Source organism: Stegostoma tigrinum, chromosome 5 (genome assembly GCF_030684315.1).
Source record: "Stegostoma tigrinum isolate sSteTig4 chromosome 5, sSteTig4.hap1, whole genome shotgun sequence".
NCBI lineage: Eukaryota > Metazoa > Chordata > Chondrichthyes > Orectolobiformes > Stegostomatidae > Stegostoma > Stegostoma tigrinum.
The window spans coordinates 43,901,157-43,920,286 of NC_081358.1; the positions used below are offsets into that span (position 1 = coordinate 43,901,157).

Below are 19,130 nucleotides of genomic sequence, written 5' to 3' on the forward strand. Positions count from 1 at the left end.
TCATTATATTACTTGCTATCCATTTGTGTATATGTAAATGCAAGTTGCTGCTTTATTGTGCCTCGATTTTCGGCCTTGGATGTGTTACTGAAGCAAATAATGTGTGTGTTGTGGGAGTGGTGTGCACTCAAAATAGCAATGGTGTCAAAGCTTTGTGGGTCTACAGTGATCATTGACCCTATACCCTCTGTGGCTGAGAATTATTTTCCTGGTTGTTGCCCTGATAGGGGCAAATAAAGGAAGAAAGGTGGATATTAAGTAGCTGATGGCTAATCTAGAGCCTGGAACTTTGAGTTTTCCACCAGTGTCCTGAGCAAGCGGTCCGTGAGACTTCAAATTAGTAGTCATATCTCTGCCAACTTCCGTTGTGGGTTTCACTGGAACCAAAATTTTTTCATTAACTTGAGGATTCCTCTGTTATTGACGTGATGGTTGAACCACTGTAGTTTAGTTTAGGGATTTTATTATATCTCACTTGAGCACAAAAATCTAGTTTGACACTTTAAGTACACTACTGACAGAGTACTGCACTGTCATCAACCCCAGCTGGAAGTAAAAATAATCCCAGGTCACAGTCTCAAAGGAGAGCAGGGAAGTTATTTCAGGCAACTTGGCCAATGTTTATCCCTTCAGCAACGTCACACAAACAGATTATCTAGTCATTATCTTCACTGTTTGCGGGAACAAATTGGCTGTCATGTTTTCTGAAGATGATGTGCACTACGAAAAACTAGATAAGATTTAACATACTTGGTGATTCTACAAATACCTTTATAACTGCACATCCTTTTGTATGTAACTATTACAAACAGGATTGTTGTGTTTCTGAATTTTGATCCATAAGTATTACAGAAAATCATTTGAAATTGTAGAATTATGATGGGGAAGAATAAAACTCTGAACGTCATGGAATGGGCCAGCCGTGGATTCGCCACATCTGTACGTTATGTACATGTCAGTTTCACTGCAGTTGTTCATCTCTTTACAAAAGTGACAGGGAGCTGGACTTGTGACCCATTAAGTATATCTTAGGAATGAAAGATTGCCTTCAGTTACACAGGATTCATCAAAGAAGGCCTGTAGGAGAAATGTTGATTCATGGCTTATTCACAACCATTGTGTATATGGATGTCATTTACCCATCACTATTGATGTATGTTTTCATTACTTGCTTTGTAAAAGGTGGTGGTGCACTTGGATGGGTGAATATTGATTGAACGTTCAGTATTTGCTGAATAATCTAAAAGTAATGGATGAGTAACTTGCTGATAAACTGATGCCTGACTTCCCATTGCTATCAGTTTATTCCTACAGCACTTCCTTGCAGGAGTTGTGCAGGAAATTTCAAGAAGTCGATATCTATTCATGGATGGTTCCAGAATTGATTCTTTAGTAGTCCCTTGAGATTGTAGATCACAAATCCTGGTTGTTTTTCAACATAATCACCCAAATATGTTTGATCAATGACAGCATATGACATATCATTCAAATGACTTGTTGATCAGCCCCTAATAAGGTTTGTTGTTCTTCTGTATAAAGGACTATGCATCATTAGAATTGAAAGCAGCAACTGTCAATGTAAAAACTGAGTAAAGCTCCTTAGTTGCAACACGGAAGGGATATTCTAGACTGATTTTAAGGGATCCATCCAGTCTGTTTCAGATAACTAACTGGGAGCTTGGGATTCACCTTCAGAGTTTATGCTTAAAGATTGTGTGTTTTAGTTTACGGAGTCTGTTTCTGTGCTGTACAGCTCTATGACTCTATGTTCGAAACCATGACAAGACTTGTATCTGGAACAAGGTCGGAAATTGCTGGAAGGTGGGAGTGATTAAATGATGAAAGGATTGATGATGCAACAACACTAACTTAAGTTAAAGTGGCACTTCTAAAGTAACAAACACTGCAAGGTCCTTTATGAGTATTATAAATCAAAACATGACACTGAGCCCTGTAAGATATTAGTCATGTGGCTGAAAACTTCAGAATTTGAGGAGTGCAGATATCTTGGGAAGGTTTGTGGGGCTACAGAATATCTCTGAGACAGGGCCTAAGCTGTCAAGATGTCATCTGTGAACAATGATGAATATTTTAAAATCAACTTATTGCTTAATTGGAAACCATTGTAAGTCAGCAAGCATGATTTGATGGTGAAATGAGACTTGAACAAGTTAAGACGTGGACAAGAAAGTTTTAGGTAACTTCAGGCTTACGGAGGATAAAATGTAGGAGACCTACCAAAAACTCATTGGAATAGTCAGGACTGGAGATGGTAAAGGTGGGAATGAGGATGTAGCAGCAGACATGCTGAGAAGGGTCAGTGTGGGGGAATGTTACAGTACTAAGATATGGTCATAATTTTATCTTTGAAATGGGGCGAAGGAGCGGCTGGATGATAGTCAACAGTGAGGGATATGTACAGTGTGCCCTCATTGGGAGTGGGAAGAGTGAGCCTTGTGGGGAAAGCACAGTGTGGAGTGGCTGCAGGCCCATGGCTACGGTAGGCCTGTAATGTTGAACTTTTAACTGTATTTCTTTATTTTATATATAGGTATCTTTTGTATCTAAGATGGTTCCAGGAATAGCAACTTGATACACTTTTCACTGTACTTCTGCGCTTGGGTACACGTGGCAATAAACATAATTCTAACAAGTAAAATCAGAGAATGGTAGAATTATCCAGCAGTTCGGAGAGCATCTGTAATGAGCGAAGGGGAAGTATATCTCGATTCAATGACATTTCATTGGAGATTGTATTGAAATCCATTTCCTGTTTATCCAGAGAAGACAGCATTCTGTGAAATCTAACCTCCAAAGCACATTCAGTCCAAGACATGCTCGGTGGCTACATTTCATTCTGCCCTGAAATAGAGACAGATCTTATTGGAAGAGTTTCAACACATGACTCAGGCAGTTCGGGGTTGACACAGACGGGACAGACCCCATGTCAGCAATGGTGATTTTTCCCTGTTCTGCAGGGAGCGATTTGTGCAGTTTGATGTCTCTGTGCTGTCAAAGTTCTAGCAATTAAGAAGTAGCTATGCATTGGAGTTCGGTCTCAGAAGAATTCCTGGCGAGTTGCAGAAGTGGGAAGGCTGCTGGTTAGGGATTGGGAAAGTCATGAAAGGCTCCAAAGGAGTCTGCAAGCATTAAATCTTAAATGCAACTACAAGAGCATAACTTTAAAACTCAAAAACGTTATTTACCTCCGAGAACTGAGCAAGATCAAAATCAAGAGATGCTTCTATCTCTGTGAAGTTAGCAGTTGATGAACAGCTAAAGTTAGCTTGTGACTGAGTAGTGGAATGTGTTTTCGGAGTCCAGGACAGTGTAGACCTCGGCCAAGAGGTGATCATCCACAGCCGGAGCTGTTATTGAAGCAGCATATGAAAGAATGGCTCTTGAGGGGGTGTTCCAAGGCAAAATTAGCAAAAGTGAAAAATTGTGATCCCCAGTGAACTTTAATGAAATTTGATAGTCCATCATGCCATTAACATCAGGGAGAGCTGCTGAGATGCCCATTGGATCTGTCTTGATTATATTTGTTATTTATTGTGACCTGTGAGGTGCTTGATCACAGTTGATTTATCACATTGATTCTGTATCTTAAAAATAAGCTATGTGTGTACTGTAGACTGCATTACTGTTCCAATGATGTATAGTAAAGTTCATTATTGTTCAACACGTGGAATCTTACAGGTCAATTCTATTGTTTCAGTAAGTCCCCTCATCGCTTGTCAATTTTAAAGGTTTCTAGTCCACAATCAACAAGATTTAATGAATTAATCACCCGAGGTTTTAATTGGTGATGAGCAGTGTGGCCTGTTAGGGAGGCTTGAGCAGGGCAACAGAACCTAAAGCTTGCAGTTAGATCTTTAAGGATTGGAGGTAGGAAAGCCTTCAAAGCTGGAAGGGTATTCGATGTTTAAAACTGTCTTCTCCAAGTGGCAGTTGATATCAAGTTAACCATTGTTTTAAGTTTAAGATTGAGAAATATATATTAATCAGAACTATTAAGGTGAGCGTCTGGACCAGGACCACAGACCAACCTTAACCAGAAATGGCTGCTCAGACTTGAGAGGCTTAAATGACCTACTTCTGCTTCTAAAAAATAGTAGCAGAGTATGAAAATGGCAAAAATTTATTCTTAAAGTGGAATTACTGCTTATCTGTGACATTCGGTAATAGCACTTATTATTTGAGATCTAATTAAGTTAAATTGTTTGAATGCTGAAATGCAAAATAAGAACAGATTGTGTTGGAAATGCATAGCTGTTAAATCAAAACCTGAAAGATGCGAGGCTGGTTAGTGCTTTTCACAAAATCTTCCATCATTGGTGACCTGCTTTTGAAACCTCTGAACTAATGTGAACCCAACAATCTTGTTCAGATAACAATTGAGCTGATATGCAGGTCTGGCATTTTTAATTCTGTTGATGTCACAGTAACATCTGATGTCTTTTTCTGGGGGAATTTCAAGAATTGCAGTTCTTCCCATTGTGGGCATCATCTGTGCACAAACAATAACATGTATTTACATTGTTCCTGTACTGTCCTTAAAATATCCCAAGACACTTCACTGGAGCATGATCGGTCTGGGCACTGAGTCACATGAGCTATTTGGATAGTTTGGTCAAAGAGGTTGGTTTTATGGAGTATCTTAAAGGAGCTGAGAGGAGTTAGATGGAAGGGTTTAGGGGAAGGAATTGACAGCTGAAGGGTTGTCCATTCATGGTAAAGCAATTGAAATTGGGCACGCTTGAGAGGACAGATTGAAGGGGTGAGATATCTCAAAAGGTTGTAGAGCTGGAAGAAATTACAGAGCTAGGGAGGAAATGAGACCATGCGAGGATTTGAAAATATTATAGAACATAGAACAGTACAGCACAGAACAGGCCCTTCAGCCCACAATGTTGTGCCGACCATTGATCCTCATGTATGCACCCTCAAATTTCTGTGACCATATACATGTCCAGCAGTCTCTTAAATGACCCCAATGACCTTGCTTCCACAACTGCTGCTGGCAACGCATTCCATGCTCTCACAACTCTCTGCGTAAAGAACCTGCCTCTGACATCCCCTCTATACTTTCCACCAACCAGCTTAAAACTATGACCCCTCGTGCTAGCCATTTCTGCCCTGGGAAATAGTCTCTGGCTATCAACTCTATCTATGCCCCTCATTATCTTGTATACCTCAATTAGGTCCCCTCTCCTCCTCCTTTTCTCCAATGAAAAGAGACCGAGCTCAGTCAACCTCTCTTCATAAGATAAGCCCTCCAGTCCAGGCAGCATCCTGGTAAACCTCCTCTGAACCCTCTCCAAAGCATCCACATCTTTCCTATAATAGGGCGCCCAGAACTGGACGCAGTATTCCAAGTGCGGTCTAACCAAAGTTTTATAGAGCTGCAACAAGATCTCACGACTCTTAAACTCAATCCCCCTGTTAATGAAAGCCAAAACACCATATGCTTTCTTAACAACCCTGTCCACTTGGGTGGCCATTTTAAGGGATCTATGTATCTGCACACCAAGATCCCTCTGTTCCTCCACGCGGCCAAGAATCCTATCCTTAATCCTGTACTCAGCTTTCAAATTCGACCTTCCAAAATGCATCACCTCGCATTTATCCAGGTTGAACTCCATCTGCCACCTCTCAGCCCATCTCTGCATCCTGTCAATGTCCCGCTGCAGCCTACAACAGCCCTCTACACTGTCAACGACACCTCCGACCTTTGTGTCGTCTGCAAACTTGCTGACCCATCCTTCAATCCCCTCGTCCAAGTCATTAATAAAAATTACAAACAGTAGAGGCCCAAGGACAGAGCCCTGTGGAACTCCACTCACCACTGACTTCCAGGCAGAATATTTTCCTTCTACTACCACTCGCTGTCTTCTGTTGGCCAGCCAATTCTGTATCCAAGCAGCTAAGTTCCCCTGTATCCCATTCCTCCTGACCTTCTGAATGAGCCTACCATGGGGAACCTTATCAAATGCCTTACTGAAGTCCATATACACCACATCCACAGCTCGACCCTCATCAACTTTTCTAGTCACATCCTCAAAGAACTCGATAAGGTTTGTAAGGCATGACCTACCCCTCACAAAGCCACTAACCACTATCCTGTGCCAGTCACCTGACGGATGAGTGGATCCTGAATCAACTTGGGATATGAGGAGCAGGATTTTCGGGTTTACATAGAGCAGATTCTAGCAGGCTGCCAAGAGGTATCAGAATAATCAAATCCAAACTGACACAGGCATGGTTGAGTGTTAAAGCAGCAGATGAATTGAGGCAGGTTTGGAGTTTAGTGACATTTATGGAGATTGAAATTACAGAATTACAGCATTGTTATGGCACAGAAGGAGGCCATTTGGCCCATTGTGTGGCTTATAAACGAGCTAATGCCAATTTTCTGTTTTTCTCCTCATTTATGCTTGCACACTATTCCTATCTGCATAATCATCCAATGCCCTCTTGAATACCTGATGAAGCACTTTGTTGATGGAAATGGATGTATAATGAGAAATTCATCGCTGGGTCGAATGTGACATCTAGCTAATGAACAATTAGCTCGGTCTCTGACAGTTGCTGGGCAGAATTACATTTCAGTTTTTACTGGGCTTCAGCCTAAATCTCAACATGATGACTTTTTTACCATTCTTAACTCCAGCAGCCTTATCGATGTGCTGACTGAGTTGGTTGGTTAGTACCACATTAGCAATTTTATTTTAGTGTAGGCACAAGTCCGCTTGGAACTGACTGAATAGTGCACAGTCTCTTCACATAGAGCCGTGACAGAGAGCAGATCCTTCATCTGGAAAAGTTTTGATCTCAGGCTGTAGAGAGAGAGCAATTTTATTGCACCAGTTTGCTTTAAATGATAAGTTAATTGAATTATTACTTAGTTTTATTTGGTTGATTAATTTACTGAATATTTATTTTTTTTCCTTTGTAGCTATTTCAAATTATATTTAGTCAAATTGATTCTTCAAAATTAGTCCAGCTTGCTAGCCAAATCTCTCAAAACTGTGTCATAATGCAGGCCTGTCAGCTATCTCTTTACAATCATAAAAGATTTATGTGGCCTACAATATCCTGATTCCCAACTTTTGTGGGATTGTCTCAATTTGAGCAGCATTTTATTTTGTTCTGTTCATTCCATTTACAATATTTGCCAGGCTATTAGATGGACTTATTTTGTGGGAAAAAAAGTGTTATGGTTTGAAGATTACCCCCAGTCACACTGATCGTTAGCATATGTTTCAGAGTTGTGCATAGTGAGTAGTTTGTTGTTTCTTTAGTAAAATGTGGTGCAAACCCAGTGATGCTAAGTGCGATAGCAGGGATGAGGACATTGTACTTCCTGATGAATGAAAACTTCACATTACATTGTTGTTTAGTGCTGTATTGCTATTTTTGTTCTTTATTAGTAAATGTAAATATAGAATGCCTGCATGTACTTAAATATTTTATCCCAAAACATTTCCTTGTAAAACCCCAGTGCATCACGTGGTCCAAAACATCTTATGTGCGGTGAATTCAGTGGTTTCGATCAGCTCTTAAAGCTGGATGGAGAAGGTTGTTGTTGAGATACAAAATCAAGATATTGGAAGAAAATCCTGCAAAAGGACAGAAAAACAAATTCTTTTACTGAAAGGTTAAAGTATGTAAAGGAAGTGACATTCGACACAAAGACTAAAAAATAGTGAAAAGAAAATTGTTGCTTCACCTGTGTATATATACAGCTATTGATTGTGTGCAGCTCCAGGCTAATTGATGTACCACTGTAGATCAAGTCATTTCTTTTGACAGGTTTGTCTGTTTGGGGGAGACAAAAGAATATTGCTGTTTGCAGCTGAGACAATGTACGGACAGTGACAATTTGTGGAAGGGTGGAATGGTGACTGGTGTGCATGCGTTATCCAGCTGTTGACATCCAAGTATGGTTTGGTAATAGAAAGTCTTTCTTATCCTTGCAGGAACAGAAAAGGTTCGGCAAGCGCAAGCATGTAAACATCTCCACGTAGTCAATCCAGACTGGTTATGGAGCTCTCTAGAACGGTGGGAAAAGGTTGATGAAAAGTTGTTTCCATTGAAAGAAGACTACATCAAAACTCAAAGGTAAGCCGCACTGATTTACACGGATGTAGAAAACGCATTTTGAAGTGTTTCATGCAGACCCAGCAAGTTAAAATTGACCGCTGAGTCAAAGAAGGGGATATTGGGAGACTGGTGACTGAAGGTTTGGTCAAAGATTTGGTTAAAGGAAAAAGGAGAGATGGAGAGGCATGGTGGTTTGGACTGGCGGTGAGGTTTTAGTCAGGAGGCAGGGTCACCAATGAGTGGATGAATGAAATCACAAGTATGCACAAGATGCCAGAATTGCAGGAATGTAAAATCTGCAGAAGAGTAATGGCAGTTTGACAAACATTACAGAAATTTCGAGCAATAGGACCTCAAAACAATTTAAGTAGAAAGTTGTAAATTTTGATTTTGAGTATCTGTTGCGTCTGTGAACCAATCTAGGTCTTGAAGATTAAGAGTGAACTGAAATATAGTCTATGACAAGGTATGAGCGGCATGGCTTTTGGCTGGTCTGACAGTTTACAGATGGTGGAGGTTGATAGGGCAGCTCGGAGAGCATTGGAATGGTCATGTCTGCAGGACTAACACAGAGGTAATTGTTTGGCAGTTGATGGGCTGAAAAAGGGGCAGAGGTGGGGAAAAAAAACTATCTTCCAGAGGATGTGAAGTAGGATACTTAATTTTGAGTTGAATGAGCTGTCTTTATCATGACCTGCGTGGATCAACCAGATATGAAGGCCAGAATAGGGTTATCCATGGTATTGATTTTGAGACAGGGACTGAAGATAATAGCTTCTTTTTTTCCAATTTTGAAAGAAAGAAGCGAAAGATTTGCCTTTGCAATTGGCTGAAAACTAATGTATACTTTTGAAGTGGTTGCTGTAGTAACATAAGAAACAAAGCAACCAGTTCTCAGACAGGAAATCGCCAGTAATCTGATTTTGTGACGATGAATGAGGGATCAATAGTTACCAAGGCACCAGGGGTAATTCTGTTGCACTTTGATATGGTTGACTCTTAACTGCCATTTGAAATGGCCTAACCAGTCACTTAGTTTAGGCATTGGCAATAAATGCTGGCCTTGCCTGTGACTCACTCATCCTGTGAATGCAGAAAAGAAAAGGATTAGTATTGACATTCACTCACTACTGAGCTGTTTACAAGAATGCAGAGACATCAGCTAGGACCCAAGTTGGAACTGTAAAAATGCCGGAATAACATCAGAGGATACTGAGGAGTTGAAGGCGATGCATCCATGTATCTCTCAGCTCCTACAGACAAAACAAAAACAAAGACATGAGCAGCTTCTATGAAACAGTGCTTAATATTGATTGGATGAGGAGGTGAATGTATTTGTCTGGAAGATAGGTATTACCCATACTCAGTATATGCATTTTGGATGCACAGTGAAAGCTGTAACACATACGCCGTTCTTATATTAAAAATAAAGTGTAAAAATATCTGTGCCAAATTTATGTTTGAATGTGTTGTGCATTGAAGCAATTTAGCACCCATCTAATTTTAACAAAAAAATATTCAGTCGGTCTGGTTGCATCTCTCCGTAGCATTTTCTGTTTTTATTTCTGATTTTTAGCATCCTCACTATAGTGTTCTTATACCAGTTGTATTTAACCAGTTATCCAAGGGATTTTAATCAAACATTGAACCATCGGTGATAAGAGACTTTCATGCTTGGCAACATACCACTTATAAGTGTCTTGAAGAGGATTGTTGGTGTAATTGACACAGTTGAACGTAACTGATGAAATGTGGTAAATGTTGTTCCCAAAAGTCTTCCATTGGCGTCTGTAATTTTATTTATGGTGCTATTGACCATCATGATTTTGACGAGAATATAGGAAGCATGGTTAGTAAGTTTGGGGATGATGCCAAAATTGGTGGTACAGTGGATAGTGAAGATGGCTACCTAAGAGTACAATGGGATCTTGATCAATTGGGCCAATGAGCCGAGGAGTGGCAGATGGCGTTTACTTTAGATCAATGCAAGGTTTTGTATTTTGGTAAGACAAACCAGGGCAGGACTTAGATACTTAATGGTAGAGTCCAAAGAAGTGCTGTGAAACAGAGACTTAGGGGTTTAGGCACATAGTCCTTTGAAAGTGGTAACACAGGTAAACAACGTGATGCTTAGAGGCAATTGGCATGCTTGCTTCCCTTGATCAGAGCATTGAGTGGAGGAGTTGGGACATCATCTTGCAGCTGTACAGGATATTTGGTGAGGCCACTTTAGGTGTACTGCGTTCAGTTCTGATTGCCCTGCTACAGGAAGGGCGCAGAAAATATTTACAAGTATGTTACCAGAACTCAACGGTTTGCGCTATAAAAAGAGGCTGGATAGGCAGGGATAACAAGACGTAGAGCTGGATGAACACAGCAGGCCAAATGGCATCAGAAGAGCAGGAAGGCCGACGTTTCGGGCCTAGACCGTTCTTCAGAAAATCGCACGTCAGCCTTCCTGCTCCTCTGATGCTGCTTGGCCCGCTGTGTTCATCCAGCTCTACTCAGGTTCTCGTTATCTCGGATTCTCCAGCGTCTGCAGTTCCTACTATCTCTGGATAAGCTGGGACTTTGTTTCCCTGGAGTGCAGGAGGTTGAGGGTTGACCTTGTAGACGTTTATTAAATCGTGAGGGGCATAGATAAGGTGAATAGCAAAGGTCTTTTGTCTAGGGTTGGGGAGTTCAAAACAAGGGGCGTAGGTTTAAGTTGAGAGGGGAAAGATTTAAAAGGAACCTGAGGTCAATTTTTTTCACACAAAGGGTGGAGCACATGTGAAATGAACTGCCAGAGGAAATGTTTGAGGCAGGTACAGTTACAACATTTTAAAAGACATTTGGACAGGTACATGAATAGGAAGGATTGAGAGGGATATGGGCTAAACACAGGCGAATAGGAGTAGTTTAGTTTGGGAAACCTGGTCAGCTTGAATGAGTTGGATTGAAGGATCTGTTTCCATGCTGTATCACTTTGTGACTATGACTGAAATGCCTTGGGATCTTCTCTATCTTATTTGCCTCATTTTAGCATTTTATCCGCAAGATAGCATTTCTAACGGTGCGATATTCCCTTCATACTGCACTGGAATATCAGTCATGATTTTTGTACCCAACCCCTGAAACGAGACTTGAACCCCGAACCTTGTGACTAAAAGGCAGGTGTGCTACCCACTGTGTCTGCACTGGAAGTAGTGGCTCCTCCAAAACTGAAAGTTGAACAAAGTACAATATAGAAGCAATAGAGTGGCTTTTTTTCTTTGAGTGATTAATTATTCCAAGTGTTTTCATTCAGTACGTGGCTTCTAGCAATCTTTGACAGCTAGTGAATGGTCTTGGACCTATGCATGTCTCTTACATGTTTTAAAAAATTGCTTAGAACATAGCTGAATGCAGGAAAATGTCAATGTAAATCTATTCTAAAGTTATGCTGCTTTAAATACATTAAAACCATGTAGTACCTCATATGTATTGGCAGTTGAAATGCTTGTTAGTAGGGCTGCAAATGACACATTTTTGACGATAATGCAGTGTCAAAGATCTTGAGGGGAGTGCAGAAATTATGCATATTCTCGTTAATAGTCAAAATATGCCTGCTGTTTGCCTTTCATCATCTGATGATTTATGAGGACTTCTTTGTGTTATCAGTTGCTTTTGATCACTGCTCCCTTGAATCTTCAGTATCGCTAATACACTCACTGCACACCAAGTGTGATGTTCAGAATTGAGCAAGAACTTTGCTTATTAGTTGAAATTGTATAAATTTGAGGTTACTGGTCATTGTACCTTGTGTCTCAGTGGTCCGGAGTTTCTGCCTGTTTTTGTCTTAGCATGATTCACTTGAAGTCAGTTAAACCAGTGTCAGAGATTGTGAAAGTATAGATGCAAATTGTGTTCATAAATAAATGCTTTTTCCACAACCCCTTTTCAAAACAAAAGGTGCTGAAAGAGGCATCGCCCACAGGATGAGGCATGCCTGCAGATCAAAATCATCAAAAGTGTGAAACTCCTTACTGTCACTGGGTCAAAACCTTGCAACTCCCTCCCAACATCTACAGGCTGTATGTATACAAGATGGACGGCAGTAGTTCTAGAAGGTGGTGCACAATAACTTTCTCAAGGATGGTTAGGTCAACAAATATCCATGATGCTTACATCACATAAAAGAATAAAAAAAAGTAAAATTTCCTCTAAATTCACCCATCTGTGAGCATTCATGAAGGCTTTTAAAATCAAGCAGTTCTTCAGACACAAGGATGTTAAGAAGCATGTTTTAACACTTTTGATTATAACTTTTATTTAAATTTATGAAGGAATTGACTATGTCGATACAATAAGTAATTAGATCTTTTTTCAGTTAATTTTCAATAATTAAAGATGAGGTTACTCAGATCTGATGTTGACGTTTTGGCTAAAAGTGTTTTTTTAATGATGAAAGTGCTTTCAGCTCTGAAGTAAAACTGTCAAATAGCCACTCTTAAATGAATAATTTTTAAAATAATTTTTTTTCATTAAGTTACATTCTGAGACGTTGTGTGATTGTGATGGTTTATCCTGGATTTAGCATTTGTTAATCTGTAATTTAACTGAAACAACATTTCTGAATGAATGAATGATTTATTGTCACATTTATCCAGGAGATAGAGTGAAGTGTGTTCTTTTGCCACAATCTGACGCCATCTTGAGGTACAAAAGAATAATAACTTAAATATGAGTTCATCTTCCTTGGCTGGGGTCCCAAACATGGCTCCAGGACTTAAGCAAGGTCGCTGCTTCGGGCCTACTGCAGCCAGGAGTCCCGGCTCCACCAACACATCACAGCCAATTCCAGGAGTCCACACGTTGGCCTACGAAGCCAGGAATCCCTGTATCAATAACTAATCAGTGCTGTGGCTTCACTGTGATATGAGGAGGAGAAAGAAAAGGATGAAAAGGAGAGAAAGGCAAAAAGAAGATTGTGGCTAGCCTGATGTAGACAGGATTTCTGTGCTGGTGCTGCCATCTTGAATAGTTGGGCTAGTGCTCCGCGCCGTGGGGCCCATGCCCTCCCCTGCTACTGCCATGCATGCTCGATAGGCTGGACCCACTCTTGCCTCACCAAAATGCCAAAAAACAAAAAGGAGAAACAGAGTGAAAAAGAGCAAAAGTAAAATGAAAAGAAAAGAAGCAACGAAAGACCGAGGTAGACAAGCCCCAGACCAGGACCTCAAACACAGTGCTACTGCCATTTTAGATGCCATAGGACGCCTATTTGTACCAGTGTGGAAACTGCCCTTAGTTGGGTATTTGGGGCCATAGGGAATTAATGGTAAACTTTCTAGGTTCCCTTTATTCCCCCCTTTTTTTGTTTAAACACTAGTTAATGTTAGCTAGGCCACAGCTGGAGTACTGTGTGCAGTCTGGTTGACACATGGTAAGAAGTATGTGATTGCAATTTGGAGGGCGCAGAAAAGATCCATTGGGAATTAACGTTTGGCTATGAAGAGAGACTACATAGGCTCAGGTTTTACTTCAAGAAGAGAAAGCTGAGGTGAGGTTGACTGAAGTATTTAAAATAGTGAGGAGCGTAGACAAGGCAGATAGGAAGAAATATTTCTCTTTCTATAGAAGGCTCAATAATCGAGGGCTGCAGTGTTAAGATAAGAACGGGAAGTTTCCAAAAATTTCTTTACCCAGAGAGTGTGGGTGACTGTAGCTCACTGCTTAAAAGGATGGCAGAGGAGGGAATTATTTAAGAATGATATTTAGATGAACTCTGTGGGCTGGAAGGCCTCCTTCCATGCTGCAAGAACACTGACTCTTAAGGAGTAAAACAATGTGAAATAAGTCCACAGAGGCCAATTTCTTATCACCAAGTAACCTTTAATTTGCAAGTGGAAAGTCCTTGAAACTGAGCCAACTCTGAGTGAGCAGGATGTCTGACAGTCCTGTTTATATGTGTCAGCCAAGGCTCCCTGACTGGACCAGGTTAACAGCCCCCAATCAGGGAAATTGTTTTTTATAACGTCCACCTGACTGACCTTGTTACAATCACTATATCCCTTCCCCTCAGAGTCTGAGGACACAAGCTGGTTGTTTCTTTGTACATTCTCCTGGGGCGTTTTAGCCTGGGCCAGGTTCCTCCAACTCTGCCTCGGATATGGTGGTGTGGAATGCACAGTAGCATGCCTCTTGCACCCGGACCGTCTCGGAAAGAATTCGTTCTCTTCGGGGGCAAAGGCGTCAAGGTGGCGACATCCACCTCATCCGTCTCAGATTCAGAAATCTCATCAACGTGTGACAGGTTCCGCCAACATTTCCGACTGTTTCAGGGAGGTGGGTGTGTTTTGTTTCCACCCCCATTGCTTATTCAGGAGCATCACACCTACCCAAACTTAATACATCACTGGACCTGACCTCGTGTAACCCATTCCCCTGGTTTCTACAATAAACATCATCTCCGCCCGCAACCATCCTCCCCCCCCCCCCCCCCCCCCCCCCCCCCCCCGCCAACCACCACCACCTCCACCACCACCTGGCCGCCGAAATAAACTGCCTCTTTTGCTTAGCTGAGTCCTGTTTCTGGCATTGGCGTTCCTGATGCCATTTCACCCCCCAACCTGTCAAGTCTGGGAAGATCATATTTAACCTGGTGTGGAGTCTTCTTCCCATTAACAACCCTGCTGGAGCTATCCCTGTAGTTGCACGAGGTGGGGCGTCCTGTAATCGAATAGGACCGGGGAGTTGGTATCTAGTGCCTGCTTTCCAATTTAGTACTGCTCTTTCTGCCAGATTCTTAGATGATGGAGGATATGGGGCTGTCCTTGAAAGTCCAATACAGCTTGACTTTTGGTAAATACTCAAATTCTCTGCTCATAAACAATGGCCAGTTGCCTGTGATCAACACTTCCAGGCAACAGTGTATTGCAAAAGATGCGTATGGTTTTTCTCTCATCGTCTCTGTGTTTGATGAATGAGCTCTATGCATATCCAGCCACTTTGAGTGGGTGTCCACAATGACTTGGTACATTGAGTCTATGAAAGGACCTGCATAGATGATGTATAACTAAGTCCAGGGCTTACCCGGCTGTTCCCACAAATGTGGGGGAGCTGCTGCTGATCCTTGTTGGCACCTTGGGTCCTACCCCACCAATGCGGCTCTGTCTGCATCCACTCCTGGCCATGAGACAAAACTTTTCACTGACATCTTCATTTTGGAAACTCTTAGATGACCCTGGTGGAGCTCAGCCAGTGTCTGGAGGCGACCTTTACTCGGGACAGTCACTCTTGCTCCCCATATGCTGTCCTCCACTGTGATATGATCTCTTTGGGTCCAAAAAGGTTTCAATTCTGGTTGCGACGGCCCTTTGGTTTCCCCATCACTACCAGCTGTTTCAGGTTTGCCATGACCGGGTCTTCCTGCGTCCAAAGTCTGATATTTGTTAGCTGTAATGGGAAGTGTATCCAGAAAATCCAACACCATACAGACTCTTCCAGTGGCAGTACCACTGATGCTGTATTTGGCAGCAGGAGGCAGCGCAATGTATCTGCATTTGTTACTTGGCCTCCCAGTGGTGTTCCAACTTGTAATTATGCGCACTTAGTGTTAGAGCCCACTGCTGACTTCGACCTGAAGCTATGGGTGCCACTACTATGTCCTCTTTAAGTAGACCTAGCAGGGAATTGTGGTCCATTACTATTACAAATCCATGCCAGCGAAGGTATTGTTGGAACTTCCTGACTCCAAATATGACTGCCAAACTTTCCTTCTCTATCTGGTCATACCTAGACTCTGCATTAACCAAAGTCCGGTATGAATACACTATTGAACATTTCCTCTCTGTTGGGCCACCTATAAGCTAATGCTATCCCAGTGCTCTACAGGGAGGCATGACAGGTGAATACCAGATCTTGCTTGTGATCAGAGTGTGGCAACACTTTAGAGGATGAAAATTGTTTCTTCACTTCCTTGAAAGCTATGTTTTGGCTGTTTGACCACTTCCAAAGCTGACCCTTTTTTCATGAGTCAAGGCAACGGTGCCGGGATGGAGGCCAGATTATGTATGAACTTCCGATAATGATTCACCAATCTAAGGAAAGAGCTTAAATCTGGTAAGCAGACATGAGAGCCAGGGCACCTTTGCTCACCCTCTGTTTATCTTCCAGCAAGTGTAGCCCAGCCTTACTGACTCTGTAGCTCAAGTTGTTCACTTGGGGTGCCTGGAACGCTCATTTTTTCCTTCTAAGGCATTGTACCCACCTGGGAGATATGTCTAAGGACTATGTCCAAATTCTCTAAGAGTTCCTTACTAGTCTTCCCTATTATTAGCACCCCATCTTGATAAATGGCAACTTGAGGTAAATGTTGTAAAATGTTCTCCATCGTCTGCTGAAAACTTACACAGGCTGATGACACCCCAAGTGGCAGTCTCCTATAATAGTATAAGCCCTTACGGGTATTAATTGTATAATACTTCTGGGAATCTTCAAGTATCCTCAATTGCTAGTATGCATGACTTGACAAGTTTTGTGAAAGACAGCACCCCACCCCTCCCCACCTGCAAGCTCTGTTTATAAGTCCTCGATGTGAGGCATTGGGTATTTATCCAGCTGCACTAGGCGGTTTACTATTTGTTTCAAATCCCCACAAAGACGAACTGACCTGTTGGGCTTCACGGTCGGTACAACTGATGCTGCCCATTCCGTAAACTGTGCTGGTTTGATGATTCCTTTGTTTTCCAGCCTCCTAATTTCTGCCTCTACTTTTGCCCATAAGGCAAAATAGCACTGGGTGGGTTTTGCAGAATCATGGGAGTTGCTTCCTGGTCAACGTGCAAGGTGGCCTTGGCTTTCAATAGTCCCTAGACCTTCTGGAAAAATTTTCAGGTGTTAAGACTTCACTCAGGCAGCCATTTTCTAATTGAAAAATGTTGAGCCAGCCTAGGTCAATCTTTCTCAACCCTTCAAGCTTGGTCCCAAGCTTTTTACTATAATCAGTGGTAGCTGATTCAGCTCCTTCCGATAAGAGACTGAAACCAAAGTTGTACCCTTAATCTGCAAAGGCTCCCTGATATTGGTTGTTAGTCTATCCGCAGTCTTAAGCAAAATTAAGTTTTGGAGTACAGCTGTTGCAACCATGTAGCACCAGAGGTCCCAAGAAGGAATGGTGAGATAAATATCCACTTAACTTGTTTTGCCAGTGTTAAACAAGGAATGTTAGCCAGGATATTGAAAATTCCCCCAAGCTTTGCTTTAACTATGCCAAGGATCTCAAATATCCATCGAAACTACCAGACCAGGCAAGTGGAATCTCTGTTTCTGACCTGAAAGATAGCCTGTCTTTGACAGTGCAATGCTCCCTCAGTATTACATTGAAACATTTACTGATTGTTTCACCAGAATACCTGGAATGGAGTTTAATTCCACCTCCAGCAATAGCATCATTCAATGAAAGATACGCATGAAAATGTAAAAAATAAATGTGTTAAAGGTTCGACTGTGTTGATAACAGAACTCTTTGTCTTAGCAAGTCATTTAATCTTTTGTAAAATACTGTTTGAATTGTTTTTAATTAAATTCACTTGAATCTCTGCAGAGGACTCAGCAGTACCTTGGAAGACCCCATTCAAGGATTTCTCATTAGCTTCCTATTCATCCTCATCTATACAGTGCGACAAATGTCAAATTTCACTAGTATACTGATAATATTTACCTCTATATTTCCACTGGTTCTGTCTACTCTGTCCTTTACTTTGTGCCATCAGAAACATTTACTGACTGTTTAAAAGGGAAAGAATCAATGTGTGAAGACTGAAACCATCTCTTTCATTCACTTGTGCAAGCTCCATTCCCTTTCCACAAATTCCATCTCCATCTCAACTGTCAACTTGACGCCCAAGTGTCCAAACCGTACGACATTATTTGAATTTGACCCGAGCTTTCCTTCCTGTGTCCTGTCCATCACCGAGGTCACTGGTCTCTGCTCCATCTTGGTTTTTCTGCCACTGCCGCTTTTGTCACCCACTGCCTCAACAAACTTCCAGCTCACATGCACTTTAACCTCACCTTATCCAAATCCTCTGCTGTCAGTTTTCTAAACTGCGTCATGTTTCACTGCCCTACATTGTCTCTTGATGACCCTAACCATATCAAATGCAAAAGATCTTTGCTGCGTTTAATTCCCTTTGATGTATCACCCCAGCATCACACTCTCAGCAATCCCCTGTTTTGTCACATGCTTTGTGTTCCCAAGATTCCAGCTTTTTCCACAGCCCCCGTCCCTTCATTCTGTCTCTGGTAACATTGTCTTCAGTCAACTAGACTCCACCGTCTGGTATTTCCTTTGTAAACACTGCATCTCTTTCTTCTACAACTTTTGTTTAACCCAGCTTTTTGATCATCATAATGTTGCCTAATTAGTCTTTAACATCAGTTTGATTTTCTCATCAAGTTTGTATGACCACGCACAGGGATGTTTTCCTATTTTGAAGGTGTTATATAAACATGGTGATGAGTAACTGGAGTCCAGGTGCTGAACTACCAATCAGAATATTGTGGAAAATAGATGTGTCAATTACAATTTTTGTTTCTGCGTCTTTTTGTAGAGCCAATAGTCCTGCCAGTTTCCCTGAAGTTCAAGGTAGTTTCCAAACACCATTGTTTCATCCAACTCCCATTCATCCGAAACCTCAGCCAGGACCCGAAGTCCGTACTTACGATCCCAACACAGGAAAACTCATCAGAAAAGATTCTCAGGGAAACAGGCAATCCATGTGTATCCAGCCTCCAGCTGCACCAGTTACATTATCTGTTCATGGAGAACAGTCATCATTCAGGTAATGTTACCAGAAGACTCTGAACATTCAGTTATATAATGAAATCTGAAAAATGTTGTGTGACTTTCACAGTTGGTATGCCTCTAGACACTTGCTCATGATATCATCACCGTATCATAGCATTTGACCTAAAGGTGAAAAGAAAACCTCATACTCTATCTTACTCCAGGATCATTTGAAGTTTGAGAATTTATCTGGAGCAGGCTCCTCTGTTGT

The 19,130-nt window shown here is 41.6% G+C and overlaps 1 protein-coding gene across 2 annotated transcripts in view; it reads left to right on the forward strand.

Moving 5' to 3' along the window:
* The window catches only part of ctdp1 (CTD (carboxy-terminal domain, RNA polymerase II, polypeptide A) phosphatase, subunit 1), a 270,284-nt gene that overhangs the window by 104,939 nt on the left and 146,215 nt on the right, over positions 1 to 19,130 (forward strand). For both annotated transcript variants that reach the window (XM_059645960.1, XM_048529206.2), the window contains 2 exons: positions 7,983 to 8,124; positions 18,684 to 18,914. In XM_059645960.1, coding sequence (XP_059501943.1) covers positions 7,983 to 8,124; positions 18,684 to 18,914 — 373 coding nt within the window. The remainder of the gene's footprint in view (positions 1 to 7,982; positions 8,125 to 18,683; positions 18,915 to 19,130) is intronic.